Consider the following 19,270-nt stretch of genomic DNA (forward strand, 5'->3'; position numbering starts at 1 on the left):
GGCCTGAATTTTCCTTCTCACCCTACATGGTAGCTTACTCTTCCCCCCGCCCAGGGAAGTTCCAGTGGCAGGCCCTATCCATCCTCCACCTACTCCATGGATTCTCTCTCTCGATCAGTCTCCTCTCCCCTCTGGTGGCTGGGAGCCACCAGGAAATCTCTCCCTTCTATCACAGCTGGGGGGAATTATATACTGGCGATGCATCCAAGGGACTGAGCTTCACCACCCCTTCTCCCTCTAGTGGGGAAGGGAGTAACTGGCTCACCTAGCACTGAGCCATTGCTCTCCCTGCTGGGGTTGGAAATCCATTCCACCCTTTTGGGGCTACCCTCCTCTCTCCTTCTTTCAAGGGCTTCTGGGAATCGTAGTTCGGGGATTAGCGGCCTCTCTGCGGGGCCCCGGATGCTAGCCTTGTCACAATATAAACACACATTGTAACTGAGAGCACAGTAAGAACTCTTTCTGCTTGCCCTCTCCATACGTCCTTGTTGTAACTTATCCCAGCCACAAATACTCCTTTTATTTATCCATTAACATAGATTAACGAGTATGTTTGCACTTTTTTAACATTTTTGCTTTGATCCTATTGCAAGCAGTAGAACTATTAGTCATCTGCTCAAGCACAGGAAACTATTATTGTATCTATATCTATATCAATAAATGAATGCTAAAGCATGTGTTCATTTTTGTGATAAGGAATTTTTTACACCTTATTAAACTCTTATTTTCCCCTATCTTTGGTCTAGAATTTTGCATGCTGTGTATTTTGTAACAGTGATCTCTAAGGCGTTGCCAGATAATGCCAAAATAATTAAAGCTTTTCTTGCATTTAACTTTGCCTGGGAATCCTGAGCCCTCCCACCTGCAGGTATCAGTGCAGCATCAGCAGCCATCTAAAGCCAATTAATGTGGGGAGGGAGGCCAACACAAAGGCCAGAGGCGAGGGTTTCTCAGGACGCCCAGAAGCTATGCAGCAACAATGAGAACAAAGTGTGGCCCCTTTGCTAAACATTCCCCTTCCCTCTGCCAACAAGATGTGTTTTACAGGAACAAAAAGGGGAAGAAAGCCTTCAGATAACTGAATGAAATACTAGTATCTGTCTCCTTAAGAATTATGTCCTACTTTTCAAATCATGATATAATATTACCATCAATTCTTTCTCATGAGATTTTCATTCACAGCCTCTTTTTCATGTTATTTTTTTTCAAATCAAGAAACTTATTTCTCAAACTTTTTTTTAACAAAATTAAAAAACAAACAAACAACAAAGCCCTTGGAAATTAGATACTAGAAGATGCTAATGATGACAGAGATTTTGAGATTTATAAGCATGTGGTTTAATAAGTAAGTAAGGATTTGTAAGTTTTTTTTTTTATTAAATTGATATATGGCAATGTGCTAATTATAAAATACTATTTTAAGTTGCCACAGTTTTTATGAGTCAGCATTTATTTGTATCCAAATCATATCTGTTTGATTGCTCTCTTGTCCTTTATAATGGATTTTCTTTTCTTAACATTTTGTCTTTACTTTGCTGATAAAGATTTCAGGACCGTTACTATGGACACATTACTTGACTTATTCTCTCAGAGTCTAAACACTACTGCTAATACAGAAACCATACTGAAAGTTATTTCTAGCAGTAGGTTATTGAAAAGTTGTGTGCATTGTATTAAAAGCTCTTCTAGAAATGTTAGTTTTATCCATACAATTTGAAAGTTAGACCATACTTACAAGCTACAAAATGTTGGAATGTTTCTAGGAAAGACTCAGAAAACACAAGAATATAGTATGATGTATACAGTACACTGCTTATGAATGTGATTCAGAGGAAAGAACAAATGTACTTTTAACACCTCCAAATCTAATAAGAAATTGGTACACAGCCTCTCCAAATTAATAGCTTTGTGTATTCTTAAATGTTGGATCATATATTAAATCTACTTAAAACATGGACATTTTTGACTTGCTTAGATGCCCCCCGCCCTTAAGAATTGTCATATAGATTTACCAAACCAAGCACAGAGCAAAATTCCATGGTGCATCCTTGTCCTCTAACATTTCAAATCAATCCTTCCTCATTATCTCCGCTTGTAACTGAAGTCCATTTCATCCAAGCCCACTGCATCCGTCTTTCTTTTGATAACTATCCAACAGCTCTGTCATAAAGGAGATGTAGACAATAGCAAGGCGTAAAGTTTCAATCCTAGACAGTCTTTTCTCATATGCAAATGTAGGCACCTTCTTCCTGAGCTGGTCAAAAGCTTCATTGAGATTAAACATTCTCTTTCTTTCCCTGATGTTGGCAGCTTGACGTTGGGCATAGGTAATCATCCGTTTTCTTTTGGGTCTGTCTAAAAGAGGAGATGTTTTAAGTTCCTCCTTACCAGGATCACCAAGCCTGTTTAAAACAGGCATACTTTCCCAGAAAGAGAGGGTTCTGTTTCCAAAAGAAGCAAAATCGCATAGCCTGTCATACAGGTCCAGGCTTTGCGCAGGAGCCATCTCTCTGGCAGTGGACTCATTGTGATGAGATCCCAGAGAAAAATCTGCCAAGTTCACATCTGTTGCAAAATCTACAGCCGTGGACTCCATCAAGCCTCCTTGATATTCCATCCTTTTGTAGGCGACGTCTTACTCTGCTTTCACTGATTTCAGGAAGAATCCTGGAACTGCTGTTGATATCTTACTTTGCAGAGGTTTATGTGGTACCATCATGGACCAAGCAATGAGAAAGAAGCATTAATATTTATAACCAAACCGATAACAGGATCAGAAAGAGAGAGCGAGAGAGAGAAAAAAAAGCAATAAACATGTCCATTCCTAATACTGATGAGAAAAGACAACCAGCCCTGGGGACGCGTGGGTATTCCAATGCCAAATGGTACCTGAAGCCCCAAATCCTGTCAAAGCAAGCAAGGAAAGTTCCTTCTTGGCAATATTGCTTAGATCTAACCTGCTGAGTACTTTGTACCTTCTTATACATCCACAACAAAATGATTCCAAGACGTTGAAAGGAGCTGAACAAAGATTTTTTTCTCCCGTTTTAATTTCTCCACAGGACTTCTTTTGGTTCTTACTGCAGAGCTCTGAACCTTGGAACCGATTCTTCCAATTGATGTCAGACAAGTGCATGCATGCTTTTAATGATGTTCGGAAGAAGAGACCTGCCTGCTAAGGGTCACCAGGAAATGTTTACCCTGTATCCCAGTGCCAGGAGAGCTGAATGACAGGACCTCCATTAGCTTAAGTAAGCAGTGTAAAGGACCTGATATTGCATTCTCAATAGTAACTGTTGGAATCAGCTTTCTCCTGCAAATACATTCAAATATTTCTTCAGCAGCACAGTAAAACACTAGTTTTCTTTCAGTGGTAGTTTTATTTCAGCCATTAAGATAGGCAAACTATTTCACTCAACAGGCTTTATTTTCTCTGCTGTTGTCAAAAATGTAAACCGCTATTTTAGGACCTTACCAGCAGGTCAATTGTATTTACAATAATGATCTCAAAATAGAATGGTATTTATTAAGCATACATGAATAGCTTTTGTATTTTCATTTCAGTGTATGAATATAAATTGAAATCCCTAATAGCATTTTCTTTTCATCAGATAGATTATTGGTTTTGCTTAGTGATTCATTATTACAGAATTTTGGACAATCAAAATATACCACTTTGGAAAATTCCTCCTTCTTAACAGAGTGACACATTTTAGATCCATTTTATTGCTCTTGAAAAGAAAAGTATTAGTTGCATTAACATTTAACAGTCCATATAGAGTTAAAAAAATCTATACTGCCTGGGAGAAATTTTATGTAAATCCTGTTCAAAACGGGTTTTCCAATTTTGTTTCATATGGTCATGAAATAAGGAGTGTAATTTATTGATATATTCCTCATCTTCAATTTATTTATACTATAACCTACATGTAATCATGTTTTCAAGTAACCTATAAATTTGCTAAATACATGGGCACTTTTAGGATGCATATTTTATGCTAATTTTCAAACAAGTACCTAGGTAATTTGTATTAGTAGATTAACTAAAAACATTTAAAGGGTGTAATTTTATAAGGTGGTGTCTAGATTTAGGTGCAAACAGAAAAGGCCCAAGAGCCTGTCTTAATGGGCTCAGTTAAATGCGGGCTGGGCCCGTTTGCGAAGGCTCGGGGCAGGAGGTTAGTGTTTGTGTGTGTGTGTGTTGTGGGGGGCAGCAGTGCTCTCGTCAGGCAGGCTCAGGGGCTGGGATGATTGGTTGGCTTAAAAGATGCTGGCAAGCCCATGAGCCCATTTCTGTGAGCTGATTGGAGGAGAGGTTGCCGGGGGTGGGGCACTTGGAAGGGAATAAATCCTGCACTTTCTCCGAGGTTCAGGGCGTTTCCTGATCCTCAGTGGCAGCTTTGGCATTGGTGTCGGGTTCTGGAGTTGCTGGGGAAGAGGATATGCTGGCAGAGGTTTCCCTCTGCACTAGTGACTTCATTGATGACAGTCCAGAGCAGGTGGGTGCAAGGGATCTGTCAGCCCCTTTATCTTCCCGTAGATCTAAGGAAATGGGCAGGTCTGCAATTGCAGTACAGGCTGCACTGTGCGCAGTCTGGAAGAGCCGGGAAAAAACTTCTCCTGCCAGGCCCAGCAAGCAGGGGGTGGGATCTATGTCGAGGGGGTCGGGGTCAGTGGAGTTGTCAGCTGACTCATCTTCCCTTTCTGACTCAGTGGGACTGGCTTTGGGAGAGGGGGTGTTGAGTGGGGGGGCTTGTTAGTAGAGTCCTTTTTGGCTCCTCTCCCTCCATCTGCTGCTTCCATCAAGGCTCCAGCGGGGGGGGAGGGCGGTTGGCTTTCCAGCCGAGGCACCTGGCGGCCTGGCCTCTTTGCCTCCTGGGGGCTCTCACTCCACGGGTGGACGTGGTGTTGAGAGTTTGGCTGCGATTTTTGGATAATCGCAGCCTTCCTGTCCTGTGCTGGGGGGGGGTTCCCCTACAAGCGTGGGTGGCCCCTCTGCAGGTTGGGGCCCCTTTTCATGGGGCCATTGGCCGCCCTTTGTTTTGCCCTTGTGGGCGGCGCCTGCAGCCCTTCTACCGTCAGCCCTCTGGGCCGGTTTGCCCTCGCTGGTGGATATGCATTGGGCATTCCAAGGGTCCTCTGGGGGTGTGGCAGAAGCATCCCAAGGTTCCGGGGCAGGGTCGGGAGTCATAGGGGCTGGTCCTGCTGCTGCCCCCTTTTTGTCTTTACAGATGCAGGGCTGTGCAGAGCGTGCAGAGCTGATACCAGGCGTGACTGGCCATGTGGAATCTGGGACAGTGGGACACCCCTCTACATCGACAGTGGATGGTGCCAGCGGCAGGACGGCAGTGGGTCCGGAGCAAACCCCGCTCATCGTGGACACCGTGGTGCATCCAGAGAGAGCTTCTGGAGATGGCCCTGCTGCAGTCCTGGGGACTTCCATGGCTGGTGCTGGACCTTCAGGATCGGGTAATAGATCGTCCTATAGTCGGGTGCGGGACCGGGGCACGCAGTGGAAAAAGGGGGGGGGGAGGGAAAGCAGAATAGAGTTTATTCCTCTTTTTCTATCTGCTCTTCCTCCTCTTCCATGTTCTCCTCTTCTTCATCTCCTTCCAGGAGCATCTCTCATCCTGCAGAGACAGCGACAGCTGATGGGGAGAGAACAAGAGGCCTCCCGCTATGGTGGCCCTTTCTGAGTTATGGGAGCAGGTCCCACGCTCGTTGCGTTGGAAGATCAGGCGGAGGAAGTGTACTGCTATATTTCAGTTGCTGGAGGGCAGGGGGCGCAGGAAGGCTAAGAAGAAAGATAAGACAGAGGCCGAGGGTGCGAGGGAGCGCAAAGTGGTAAAAATGGTGGTTAATTGGATACGATCCTTTCTGCGCTTGGCCAATGTATGGGGACATCGAGACCCGGGCCAGTATGGCCTGTTGTTAGCTTACGTGGACACGGTTCTGGATGCCTTTCAGCAGTTTGGGGGGGTGGTCATGGTTGAACTACAATGAAGCCTTTAGGGACAAGATAGAAGATAACCTCCATATGTCCTGGGGGACACAGGATATCAACTTATGATTGGTTCACAGCGGTGGGAGTGGGAGGGCAGACAAGGCGTGGCTCGCCCTTGCGACTCTGGGTAGATCCTTTCGTGCCTCGGGCACGGGGGTTGGTGCCCTGGGAGCCAGATCGATTTCCTCCTCTTTTTCAGCAAGGCTTTTGGGTGGGGGTCAGCCATTCTCTGGTTTTCCAGTTCGCAGTTCTTTGAAGGGTTGGAGCAGATCAGCTCCCCTGGTGCCGGATGCTTGCCAGCCAATTACTCACAACCTTTTAGTGCACCTTTTGAAAGCTGTTGCATGTGTGACCTTTTCAACTTTTGAGACGAGTCTCTTCTGAGTGACTTTTGCGTTGGCCTTTTATGGGGCCTTCTGAGAGGGTGAGCTTGTTGAGAGCTGCATGTCAGTTAGAGTGTCAACAGGGCTGCTGAGGGAGAATATCTGTATACAGGGTGGCGTTCTTCGCATTAAGCTGCAGCGATCAAAAAAATGATCAGAGGGGTGCTGGGTGCACAATAGTTTTGAAGCGGGTCCCTGGTATGATCTCCTGCCCAGTGTCCTTGTTGGAAGCCTATTTAGAGGTCTCCTCCATGGTCCGTACTCCCTATTAGTGCATGCGGATGGCTTTTCTGTAATGAGGAACCAATTTGCAGCTATTTTGCACAAATGTCTTGTCAGCTTGGGTGAAGATCCAGGATATTTTGGCACTCACTCCTTCTGCATTGGGGTGGCAACCAGTGCATGCCAGGCAGGCTTAGAGGCGGAGGCCATTAAGAGTATTGGCAGGTAGTTGTCCGGGGCTCACCGGGGTTATATTAGGCCTTCCTGAGGGGGCCTAGTACGACGACTTTCGCTCTGCTTTTGGAGGTGCCGTCTGTCCTGGTTCCTATCCTGCTGTTGCTTTTCTCCTGTTATTCCGGCTGTATGGTCTCTTGAAGGTGCTATTTGTGTGTGTCTTCACTCTCCCATCTTGTGGTCGCCCCCTTTTAGATGCTGGTGACTCAATATGCTCGATATAGATTATCAGACATTGTTTCATCCATTGGGCTGACTGCAGAGCTGCATGGCATCCCGGAGGGATTCATCTGTGCTTGGTGCGGTGAGGGATCTGCATATCCTGGTTGGGAGAATGCGGCATGCTTTGGTGTCAACTTCTGCCACTGCTGTTTCAGTTGCGCAACAGACCTCAGCACCCTCAGATGTTAATCATTCATTTGGGAGGGAACGATGTGGACAGCTGGACTGGCAAGAGACTAGTAGACACCATAAAGAATGACTTGAGCTTGGAAATGGCTTGGTTTCCAGTTATAAAATTGGCTTGGTCGGATATTATCCCCAGGCCAGTCTGCCTACCAGTGTGCAAATGGCAATGGGGTTTGAGTAAAGTTAATTGGCAAGTTAGAGTGTGAGTAATGACAAGGGGGGGGGGGGGGGTCAAATTAAACATACCTGGTGGACACACAGTGTGTGGGCCTTTTTGCATGGGACAAAGTCCATCTGTCGGATGTGGGCCTAGACCTTTTCTTGAATGATATTCAGGAATTCTTGGGGCAACATTGTGTTAGATGATCTTAATAGGCCGAAGCATTCTTTTTTTTGGGGGGGGGGATGTTTGATAGGTGCCAAAGGCAAAAACCTGAGCCACAGGAGCAATGTCTCATAGGGATGAGCCAGGTCATTAAAGGTGGGTCGGGTGACCCAGAATAAATGTGTGGAGGTCCACACAGGCCAGGGCTCTTACTCTTAGGGCAGAGCTGGGAAGAGGAAGAATTGCGGAGACAGCAAAAAGCAGAAGTTGCTGCTTTGCTATCATGGCAAGCGGCGGTGGGGGCAGCTGTTGATGTTAAGTCTTTTGACAACTGTTGCTGGGGGGGGGGGGGGGGGTTATCATTTACTGATGTTAATTGAAAGTTTAGCTGTGGCCTAAGTTATGCCGTAATTTTTTTTTTTTTGTTACATTTGTACCCCGTGCTTTCCCACTCATGGCAGGCTCAATGCGGCTTACATGGGGCAATGGAGGGTTAAGTGATTGTGTGCACATGAGTTATTGATTGATGAGGTATGGTGAGAATGCATGTAACTTGGAGGGGGGGGGGGGGGGTAGGAGCATGCCTGGTAGAACGTGTCCCAGCTCCAAGTGTTAATTGTGCTTAAGTAGTAATCTACCATTCACATAAAACTTTAAAAATTTTATAAAACTTATCTTAATCAATCTTGATCAATTTCCTAATTGCCTCAGGTCTGTGCCAACATGCCGTATTTTTGCAAAGCTGCATCAGGGCTTGGTCCTGATGAAACAAATATAGACAATTAGTAATCCCTAAACATTTCAGATCTATAACAATGCTTTCATTCTCCTAGCGTCTAAAAGATTGCAATTAGCAAATTAATCAAGATTGATTAAGATAAGTTTTATAAGCTTTTTAAAGTTTCATATGAGTGAGAAATTGTTGGGTGGAATAAATAAATTGAAGTTATTGAAGCCGATGAAGAGATAAGTGAGTTGTCGGGCAATGATCCCGGCATAAGTAGCAATCTATTCACATAATTGATCTCTTATAAAATAGTGACCAGCATAAAAGTGTGCATGTCATTTTCATAACCTTGGCACCTGCACAGCATCTCAACTCTCTCACCAATTCATAACCAATAAAACACAGGACAAACTCTTGGCAAAAATTGGCCACAGCTTTAATTAGTTAAACAATCAAACAACAACAAAAGTTACTAACAATAATACTACAACCCCCTTTTGTCAGAGCAGCCTTAAATCAACCCACAAAGCCCCTTCCCAAGGCTAGCTGGTGATGACCTAGCCCCCCTACTCCCAACATGACTTTCACACAAGCACACAGAATCAAAGCGAGACTTGTGGTGCCACTAAGCTCTTGCCTCTGCTCACGGCAGTATCATACACGAGTCTTTCACTTCCAAACTCCAAAGCCCCTTTTTCCAACCGAATAGGCAGCCTGGCTTATTGTCCTCCTGCCCCACCAAAGCGGTGATAGCCTTGCCTATCACTGTTCCTCCCTTACAAAGTTGTGGCCCCATAGACCATTATTAAATTGGACTTGGGAAAATATTTCTGGGATAAGCAGCATAAAATGTTTTGTACTTTGTTTGGGATCTTGCCAGGTATTTGTGACCTGGATTGGCCACTGTTGGAAACAGGATGCTGGGCTTGATGGACCTTTGGTCTGTCCCAGTATGGCAATATTTATGTACTTATGTACTTATCAACCCCCATACACGGACTGCAATAAATCCTGTTTTGCCCCCAATAATATATCCAGTCCAATGTCTGACAAATGAGTTCCATCTGGGTGATATAGCCCAGGGCAATCTAAAGTTAACAGCTCATGTGTTAGCACCATAGCACCAAAACATTCTAGAAATTGGGACAACCCTGCATTCACCTTCCTCTGCAGGACCTCTATGGCTTTCACTTTTTGGAATCTCTCCACACCATTCTGGGAATAATTTGTGACCAAACCACCCATATAGAAGGAAATTGACACATTGTTCTTAATAAATCCCTCTTGATTACCTTGATCAAATGTCGTCCTTTTACCTGAGAATCGCTGATCCAAAAGCATCCCACACTGTCCCAACCACTGGACGGAGATTCCCATTGCAGCCAGGCCCAAGTTTGTCCCCAATGTGACTCCAAGGCATGCTTCCCTGCTCCCCCCCCCAAAAAAAAAACGAATGAGTGCCCACAGAACTTCGTGCAAATCTCCACAGGAATGGGACATATCACAAACAGGGCAGGCAGCACCATGGCACTCTCCTTATATCACACACAAACACTCCATAGATCAATACTTCACAAGTTATCTGCTAAAATAGTGGAATTTATTATGGCCACAGCAATCTAGTACTTACATATGCAAATCAGTTACAGTATCATGCAATTACGTTCAAGCATGCAGCTTACAATATCAATGATTTAAATACATGATTCTAAATTCCTATCTAGAGCATTTGGGCAGGGTGCGTAGCCTTTTTGAGTCACATAGCTCCCACTGTTTCAGCCTTACATGAATCACATTCCTGCGCTACCTGTGGAATATACTTGAGGAGCTACCATCACATCTTTGATATGGGTTGCCATAAAAACACATTCCCCTTCTTAAACGTTGACTCTTTCTTGATGTCTTCAGCATTCCCCATTCCATCCAAGTTTAAGGTAGGCCCTGCTAACTTTACCTTACTCTGTCACTGCCCCCCCTCTTGTACAAGAGGGGGACTGTCCGTTGTTTTGCCATCTTCCATGCAACTGCTATCATGTGCCAACACAACTTACATATTTGACCGCTGTTGACTTAATTTGGTATGACTAGGATACACTGCCAAAGACCAGGACAGTGAAGCCTCGCTTGTCCAATGCTGTTCTCTACAGGCATTGCCTGCCCTGCTTCCTCTCACGTCATGTGCATGCTCGGTTTTAGTGAAACTGAGCATGCACGGCACTTAGCGCATGCTCAGTTTCATTAAAATTAAGCACGTGCATTGTGAGGGGAAGCAGGGCAGGCAAAGCCGGTGGAGAACAGCACTGGTGAAAGGTATGTTCAGTTGTGGCTGGGAGTGGAGAGCAGTGGGATGGCAGGCCAAAATATGCCCCCCAACTTTGTGCTCTGGACCCCCCCAAACTTTGAGATCTGGCTACACCCCTGGTTCTAAGTTCCAGGCCAGCTGTTTAGCTGATCTCTACGGCTTTCTGTAAGAAAGGTGTTTTTTAAATGTTTGCCGAAAATGGATGCATGACAAGACCAAAATTGCCGCATGTCCATTTTGGGTCTGTGATCTTACCACCAGCTATTGACCTAGTGGTAAAATCTCATACGGTAACCGGGCAGTAGTGATAAAGTCTCACGTGGTAACCAGGCGGTAATGACCTACGTGCATCAAATGCCACTTGGTGTGCATCCGATATGTGCATCTGAAAATAAAACTTATTTCTCAGCCACATGTATCAGACACGTGCCAAAAATTAAATTTCCGCAAGAGCCACGCAGTAACCGGGTGGTAACTCCATTTTGGTGTGCATTGGGCGCACGTAGACGCTTACATGGCTTAGTAAAAGGGCCCCTTAAACATCTAGCATCATTCCTTGTCAGTACATCTCTTTTAGTTTTTTTTTTCAGAATAACTTTCAAACGTTTCATGTAGATTTTACATGCATTCTAGTTCAAAATCACTTTTAAAAGTCTTCTCATAAGAACATAAAATCTTCCTTTTTATGTATACTATAACTTACACAAAGTCTTCCTTTCAAATAGGCCACATATTTGCTAAGTCTTGGGGCACTATTAGTATGCATATTATATGCTAATTTTCAAACAAACTACCCAGGTCATTTCTACTGTTTTTAATTTAAATGCTTATTGAGTTTCAAAATTGCACAGATCTCAGAATGAATTGTACTATTTCCAGCACTTTTATTACATGGTCTGTTTATTTATTTTCTGTTGTCATTATCCTTATCAATATAGATGAAAAAAAAACATTCAGGTCTTCAGTTATCTTCAAAATAAGGTGATCATGAGGCATATTTCCAAAGAAAAGGAAAGGAATGGCTTTTGCAGTGCCGATGGTTTGGCGTGAGCAGAAAAATCACCATTCAGACTGTTATTTTTGCATGACTAAAATCGTCGGATATTCAAAGAGAAACAAGTCACAAATTGTGTATCCTGACTGTGAGTCTGTTCTTAAACCAGTTCCACACGATGCAGAGAATCCAATGCCTGCCCTTCCCGCAGCAGGAACAGCAATGTAAACTGACGCTTCTGATCCTGATTAAGACGATGTTGATTGGCATGATGTATTTCCTGATCCAGAACAACTGGAGGGTCAGCTGCACTTGCTGAGCCAATCAGATTTAGATGATCTGGTAAGAGATCTGTCATTATCTAAAGAAAAGTCAGAACTGCTAGCTTCTAGACTTCGGGAATGGAATTTGCTACAACAAAGCACCACAACGTCACACTTTCATCATTGACACACCAAGTTAGCTGCATACTATGTAATGGAAAGCGATGTCTGTTTCTGTACTGATGTACATGGTCTTATGATGGAGTTAGATGGTACACATGTTCCCGATGAATGGAGGCTATTCATAGACTCTATCAAAATGAGTTTGAAAGCTGTCTTGTTGCACAATGGTAAAGAAAAACCATCTGTTCCATTGGCTCATGGGGTTGGAATGAAAAAGACCCATGCTTCTATGGAGTTAATTTTGAAAATGATCAAATACTCTGAACATAAATTGAATATTTGTGCTGACCTGAAAGTGGTAGTACTGCTGCTTGGCCTACAGCTAGGGTACATGAAGCATATGTGTTTCTTGTACCTATGGAACAGTCGTGATGACAAAAATCATTACAAAATGAGACAGTGGCCTCTCAGAGTTGAGCACATAGTTGGTTGGTACAATGTACAACACAAATCACTGGTCGATCCACTTCAAGTTTATCTTCCACCACTTCACATTAAACTTGGTTTAATAAAATATTTTGTAATTGCACTTGATCGTGATGGAAATGGTTTCCAGTATTTGAAGGAGATGTTCAGCACACTGAAAACTGAGGCTAAAATAAAGGCTGGAATTTTTATTGGCCCCGAAATCAACAAACTAATGCATGATGACACATTCAGAACAAAACTCAACCCTCTGGAACTTGCAGCTTGGGATGCATTTGTGCTAGTAGTGCAGAACTTCCTTGGGAACAGACGAGCTGAAAACTATGCTGAACTAGTAGACAACATGCTTAAAGCATATGAACAACTTGGCTGCCGAATGTCATTGAAAATGTATTTCTTACATTCCCATCTTGACTTTTTCCCACCCAATTTGGGACACGTAAGTGACGAACATGGAGAGAGGTTCCATAAAGACATTTGTACAATGGAGAACAGATATCAAGGCCGCTGGAATCCCAACATGATGGGGGTCTACTGCTGGTTTTTGCAATGGGAAAATATGACCGGTCACAAACGCAAAGGCAGATGCCTGAAGCACTTTTAACAGTACTGGGCCTTGCTGAAGTAAGACTTTTAAACTGGAATATGAGACTTTTTTGAAATTTTGTTATTCCATTACATTTTCATATACTGTTTACTACAAAAACTTTGATGTAGATCAGGTAATTGTTGGAGTAAAACTCGTTCTGTAAAAAATTATTCAATGCTTTCCAAGTGCTTAATTCATTCGGGCAAACTTATGCATAACAAAATATCCTGAGGTGTTACAACAATTCTGACTTTGGATTTGGAATACGCACACTGAATTTAGTATAGGACAAATGGTTTTTGCCCACTAGCACACGAAAATGTTTTTGTTGTTGTGCTGTGAAATGGACATGCGGCAAAATGAAAATTGCGACGTGTCCATTTTGGGTCTGAGACCTTACTGCCAACCATTGACCTAGCAGTAAAGACTCATGTGGTAACCGGGCAGTAATGACCTATGCGTGCCAAATGCCACTTGGCACGCATCTGTTATGCGCGCCTGAAAATAAACAATATTTTTCAGATGCACATATTGGACGCACACCAAAAATGAAATTACTGTAAGGGCCATGTGGTAACCGGGCGGTAACTCCATTTTGGCATGCATTGGGTGCACATAGGTACCTATGCGGCTTAGTAAAAGGGCCCCTTAGGTTTCTGATCTACGTTAGTTTTGAAGGTATTAAAGAAGGATATAGTTCACCCACTTACATATATTGTGAATAAATCTTTTGAAGAAGTGATAGTCCCTGATTCTTTAAAACGAACCCAAATGTTCCCAGTAATTTTCAGCCTATTTCAATATTACCATTTCTTGTGAAGATACAGGAAAAAAAATCAGCATTCATTCAACTACAGGAGTCTGATGATTCAAACGATATTTTAGATCATTACCAGTGCTTGATCTAATTAGAACAGGCTTTGATAGGAAAACTAGTTATTCTATGGTTACCCTGGAGATAACTGCAGCATTTGACACCATTAACTACCAATTGTTAATCGATTCGAATCATTTAGAATTGCTAGACAAGTGTTATTATGTTTTGACTCCTTTTTGAAAACTCATACGTTTAGGGTCGCTCAAAGATCTTCATATTCTATATAGACAGAATGTACTTCTTGAGGGCCTCAATGGCTGACTTTCTCTGTCATGCTATTTAATCTTTATATGGTTTCAATTTGTAAATTACCTTCGGGTCTGAATATAAATTATAGTCTTTATGCAGATGATATATAGTTCTTTGTTTCCATAGAGTCATCCATGCATACTACACTACAACTTTGTGTTTACGCTCCAACAATACAAGGGTGCGTGCAAACTGTTTTGTTCAATGTGGGAAAGACTCAGATTTTGATCTTGAACAGCACTCAGGGGCAGGGTTCCCTCTAAGGAGCGACCTGCAGCATGCAAACTCTTTTTCGAGTGAATGCTGAAAATAGCCCAACAGCCAAAAAAGAGGGGGGGGGGGGTACTATCTGCGTGGTCCATCTGTAAAAAGTCAAAAGCTGTTCCAGTTGGACAAGAAGTGCCTTAAAAGGTAGAGGACAAAATTTTTTTTTTAACTTATTTGACAGCTTTTTAATTTATTTGAAAGCTTCCCACTTGTAGATAGAAAAATCATGAAATAAAAGCTGAATATCACTAAAACAGCTTAAAAAATTATGGTAGATGGTGGAAACAGCACTAATAAAGGCTGTATTTTGTGCTCATTTTTTAATACTGTTCTATACAAACAGTAATACATGGCCAAATTTCAGTGAGGATATCCTGTTTATTGATGGGTTCATATTAACTGTTTCTAATCTGCCTTGGAAAGCCTGGTGTTATAAAGATTGGAAGTAAAATTAAACTCTCCTTTCATTGAAGCACATGGAATCACATCTTCATCTCATCTCTTTTGTATAGACGGATTATTCTGTTTTTCTTTTTTTAAATTCTTTATTTAAAGTTTCATATTAAATTACAAGCATTACATATATGGAAAAAAAACCACTGTGTTGGAGTATAATACTTATGATATGATACTTATGCTGACCCAGAATATTTTGTTTTCGGACATGCAGAATGTTTGTTTTGACTTGTTGCTACCAGAATATTTGTTTGACAGGTTGCTACCACAACGCTCCGTTGCGGTGGGTAACTCACTACAGGACTGTGCTGAGAAACAAGTCCAAAGGCTGGTGTTTTCATCAGAGGGTGCCTAGGAGAGAGGAATGCAGATTGGCCACTCATTGTTCTGTTCTAGGCACACTTGTTTGTGAGCTGTTATAAAAAGAGGTGAAGCCCTGGCTGAAACAGAAGCTCTGTACCTGGTTGGAGGGACTCCTCTTTCCAGTGTGGAATTGTCCCGCAGAATCTCTGGGCGGTCATCGGTGCTTCCCCGATTGATATTACAGCTCAGATGAAGGCTACAATCCTGTGGTGATGTATGTACACTGCATAAGAGTGTTATGTAATATGTGTGTGCCTATTGATGTGTGAATAAACAATCTTTAAAGCAATATCCAAACCCTTGATTTGCTACATTACCACGTTCGTTTGGTTGAGGATTTCCGTCGCCGGGGTCCGGGTATACACTAGTGGGTAACCATCCAAAAGGAGTAGGACGACGTACTACAAAGGATAAACAACAAGCTTGTTATTCTCGCAAATAACAACGATCCATGGGAACATTATGCAACTGTGAATCACCAGGCTTAACAATAGCCATTGTGCCATCTTGTCCTCTGGCCACCACCTCAGCCGACATAGGAGGCTGAGCTCCAGTAGGGTCCTTAACCCAAACCTTCTGTCCAAGTTGCAAATCAGTGGATCCAAAACCAGCCACTCCGCGAGTAGTGGATCGTGCAGGTGGCAAAATTTTTTGTGGTGTGGTGGTATTGATACTAATTATCACTACTTGAGCAATACGATCTCCTGGATTGATATTAAATACTTCTGCCTCTCTATCCACTCAAATTTTGCTTTATTTCTTACCCATCTCCTTCTTTTAACTTTTCAGCTATCTATTAAATTTTCATATTCTTCTCTCATTCCCTAGCTGCCCCATTTGTCATCTTACTCCTTCCCCAGCCTGCTATTCCCTTCTATCCTTCATCTACCCTCCATTACTTCCTCTGTATTCATTATCCTTCTCTCATTCATTATCTTGCCACCCCTTCTCTCCCATATGGTTCTGCTATTTCCAGTATTCCCCTCCCTCTCCCTCCCTCCACTCTCGTAGCCCAGTATCTTTTCTCCTTCCTCTCCCACCCCCATGGCCTGATATCGCACTGTCCCTTTTCCTCCACCCCTATCATCTTCCTGTCCTATCTCTCTTCTCTCCAGCCATCCCCCCACCTCCATGGTCAATCATCTCTTCTCCTCTTTCTCCCCTCAATGGTCCAACGTTGGCTCCCTCTCACTTTCCTGCTGTAGTCCCCTCCCACCATTCCATCCCACATGAGCCAACATCTCTTCCTCTTGTTTCTGTCCCTTCCTCCCATCCATTGTTCAGCACCTGCCTCTGTATCCCTCCGTTTCTTTCCTAGGTCCAAAATGTTTCTCTTTCTTCCCAAAGGCCTCCCCATCTAACATCTTTCTTTCCCTCCCTCCCTCCCTACCACCCCCTGGTCTAACATCTATCCCTCTCTCTTCCTTCCCTCCATCCCATTGTTTGCCATCTCTCTTCCTCCTCTCTGTTCTCAGCCCATTATTTCTTCCTCCATCCCCTCTCTCCACTCCCAGTATGGCATGTCCCCCCTCTCTCTCAACCCCCCCAGTCTACAGGGGGTCCCTTTAATCTGCCATCTCTTCCCCTTCTTGCCATCCCATCTAAAGTCTGCTTCTCTTCCCCTTCCCCTCACTTTCCCTGTCTAATTTAAATCACAATTTTGTTCACTGGAGTCTGCCACCTATTGTGATATGCTGTCTGCATCTGCCCCATTGCTGTTTCTCTGCCATGTTCCTCCCAGACTGAAAACAGGAAGTTGCATCAGAAGGGGGTGGAACACGGCAGCTCTCTACTTTTGACACGTCAGAAATAGAATTGCAATTTAAAGAAAAAAAATGAGGAAGAAATGATCTGAGTAAGGTAAAAATAGAATATAATTCTATGCATTATGGGCCAGATTCTATAAATGGCATCTAAAAAATAGGTGCATCCAAAAATAGTGCTTAGAGCTATTCTATAAACCACACTTAAAGTTAGGCATGGTTTATAGAATAGTACATAGGCCAGGGAATGTGCCTACATTTAGGCATGGCTATTTACGCCACTGAAAACCTGGTGTAAATACCTGCGTCTAAATATAGGTATGTTTCTCTGAATTCTAAAACAATGTGCGTAAATTTGAGGAACACCCCACACACCCACACTCCTCCCATTGTCATGCCCCCTTTTCAGCTACATGCATTCAAATTTACCTGTGCCTATTTTTAGGAAACATCTAAAAAGAAATGTGCGTAAATTCCAATTATTGCCAATTAGTGGTGATAACTGGCTATTAGCCAGTTATCAATGTTAATTGGCTCATTACTCAATTAAGGTGCATATGTAAATTGGGCATGCACCTAATTTAACGTACACAACTTGCCACGAGTTATATAGAATCTAGGGGTATATGCATAATTGTCATTTATGCAGTCGTTTTTTCTATAAATTGCTTTGTTTAGTGATGTGCATGTATTGAAAGATTGTCATTGTGTATTTGCAATTGAAATTGTTATATATATGTAATAAGGAAAACATACCTGTGAAATGTGTGTGTAATAGTTTGTATGTTAGAGATAGGACTGCATGTGTGATGGTTACCTAGTTATGAGTAGTCAGTGAGATTGAGCCCTGCCTGTTAATGTAATGGATTAGTGTACTAGTCTTTTGATCCCTATCCAGGTTCACAGATTCACAGTCCTGTGGATGTAAGCTGTTTGAGAAGTGGAGTTTGATATTTGCTCAAACAATTGCATACATGCTGAAAGTATACATAGTGCAAATGTGAAAGAATGAGTAAACAGGTGTTTAGCTGTGACCCTGATAATTAAAGAGGCTTCATGTAGAGTGGATGATGTGCATTGTAGGGATTTACTGTAAAACAGGCTAAAATGGTTTGTAAATGGCAAGCACTCATACCCCTGAAACTAGCCACTGAAAGGCTCTTTTGTTAAGGAAGCCTTAACCCAGGTATTCTCATTAGGAAAAAGTGGTTAACTTTTTTAGGAAGGGCAAAACCCACAAAAGAGATCTGGCTTTCACTTATACCAATAGTAAAGGTAAATAAAAACTGCAGACCTTCTTTTGAAGGAATAGGTGTCTGTGGTATGACCTCTGGATGAATTGGAGTGAGATAATTACTGTAAATAATCCCCCTTGAATAACTTCTCTGAATATTATTTATTTATTTATTTTTGAAGGGGAGAAATGGTAGTGCTCCACATCTAATGAATATTTCCTTTTACAACAGATGCTGTTCACATTATGCAGAATATTTATGAGATCTGCTGGTCCATGAAATTTCAGTTTCAGAAGGAAGTCAACAGAGAGGGAGGAAGCTAACTGCTCCTGCCAGTGAGTAGACCATAGCAAAGGAAATGGAGTGGTGGTGGTTGGGGGGGGGGGGGGGGCAGACAGCAAGACTGGTACCAGGACTAGTGATTATGACATCCCCTTGTCTTCTTTTGGCAGGTGATCACATTTTTGGCAGCACAACTGTGTGTCACGCCTAGGGGTTGATGAGTCCTTGGGCCATGGCCAGGTTGACGCTGCCCACATAACCTAGAGGTCAGACAGGCCCTGACTGGCAACAGGTGAGTCACGCCCCGAGTATGGTAGACTGGATCCAAGAACTAGGGCTGAGCAAAAGAGTTTTAGGCTGGAGAGAACTGGAACTGAAAGTAGCAGATGTACTGGAGCTGGAACTGAAGACTGGAGATGTGCAGGAGCTGGAGAAAGCTGGAACTGAAAACATTACAACACGCACTTGAGCAAGGCCAAGGACCTGTTGCAATGGCAAAGAGATGGTGAACTTAGCCCAGACCCCCTGACATCATCACAATACACATCAATGACCTCCTGACGCTGGCCCTTAAGTAATGGCCCTGTGTGTGCATGCATGCTTAGGAACTCTGGCAAGAGGAAAACCTGCCCAACCCGCAGCAGACACCAAGATGCTGAAGGCAACCACACCAGCAGGCTGCCACGCTGCAGGAGCGACTGGAAGCTTTGAAAAACAC

The 19,270-nt window shown here is 43.2% G+C and overlaps 1 protein-coding gene across 1 annotated transcript; it reads right to left on the bottom strand.

Annotated features, from left to right (window-relative positions):
- Nucleotides 1–2,110: 2,110 nt before the first annotated feature.
- Nucleotides 2,111–2,617, bottom strand: FERD3L (Fer3 like bHLH transcription factor). Its single transcript, XM_030204252.1, has one exon. It carries the CDS (start codon nucleotides 2,615–2,617, stop codon nucleotides 2,111–2,113), a length of 507 nt encoding a protein of 168 aa, XP_030060112.1.
- Nucleotides 2,618–19,270: the final 16,653 nt, after the last annotated feature.

Source organism: Microcaecilia unicolor, chromosome 1 (genome assembly GCF_901765095.1).
Source record: "Microcaecilia unicolor chromosome 1, aMicUni1.1, whole genome shotgun sequence".
Taxonomy (NCBI): domain Eukaryota; kingdom Metazoa; phylum Chordata; class Amphibia; order Gymnophiona; family Siphonopidae; genus Microcaecilia; species Microcaecilia unicolor.

Bases quoted from the DNA above. Each gene is read 5' to 3' on its own strand.
- FERD3L (XM_030204252.1), bottom strand. From the start codon at position 2,617: ATGGAATATCAAGGAGGCTTGATGGAGTCCACGGCTGTAGATTTTGCA.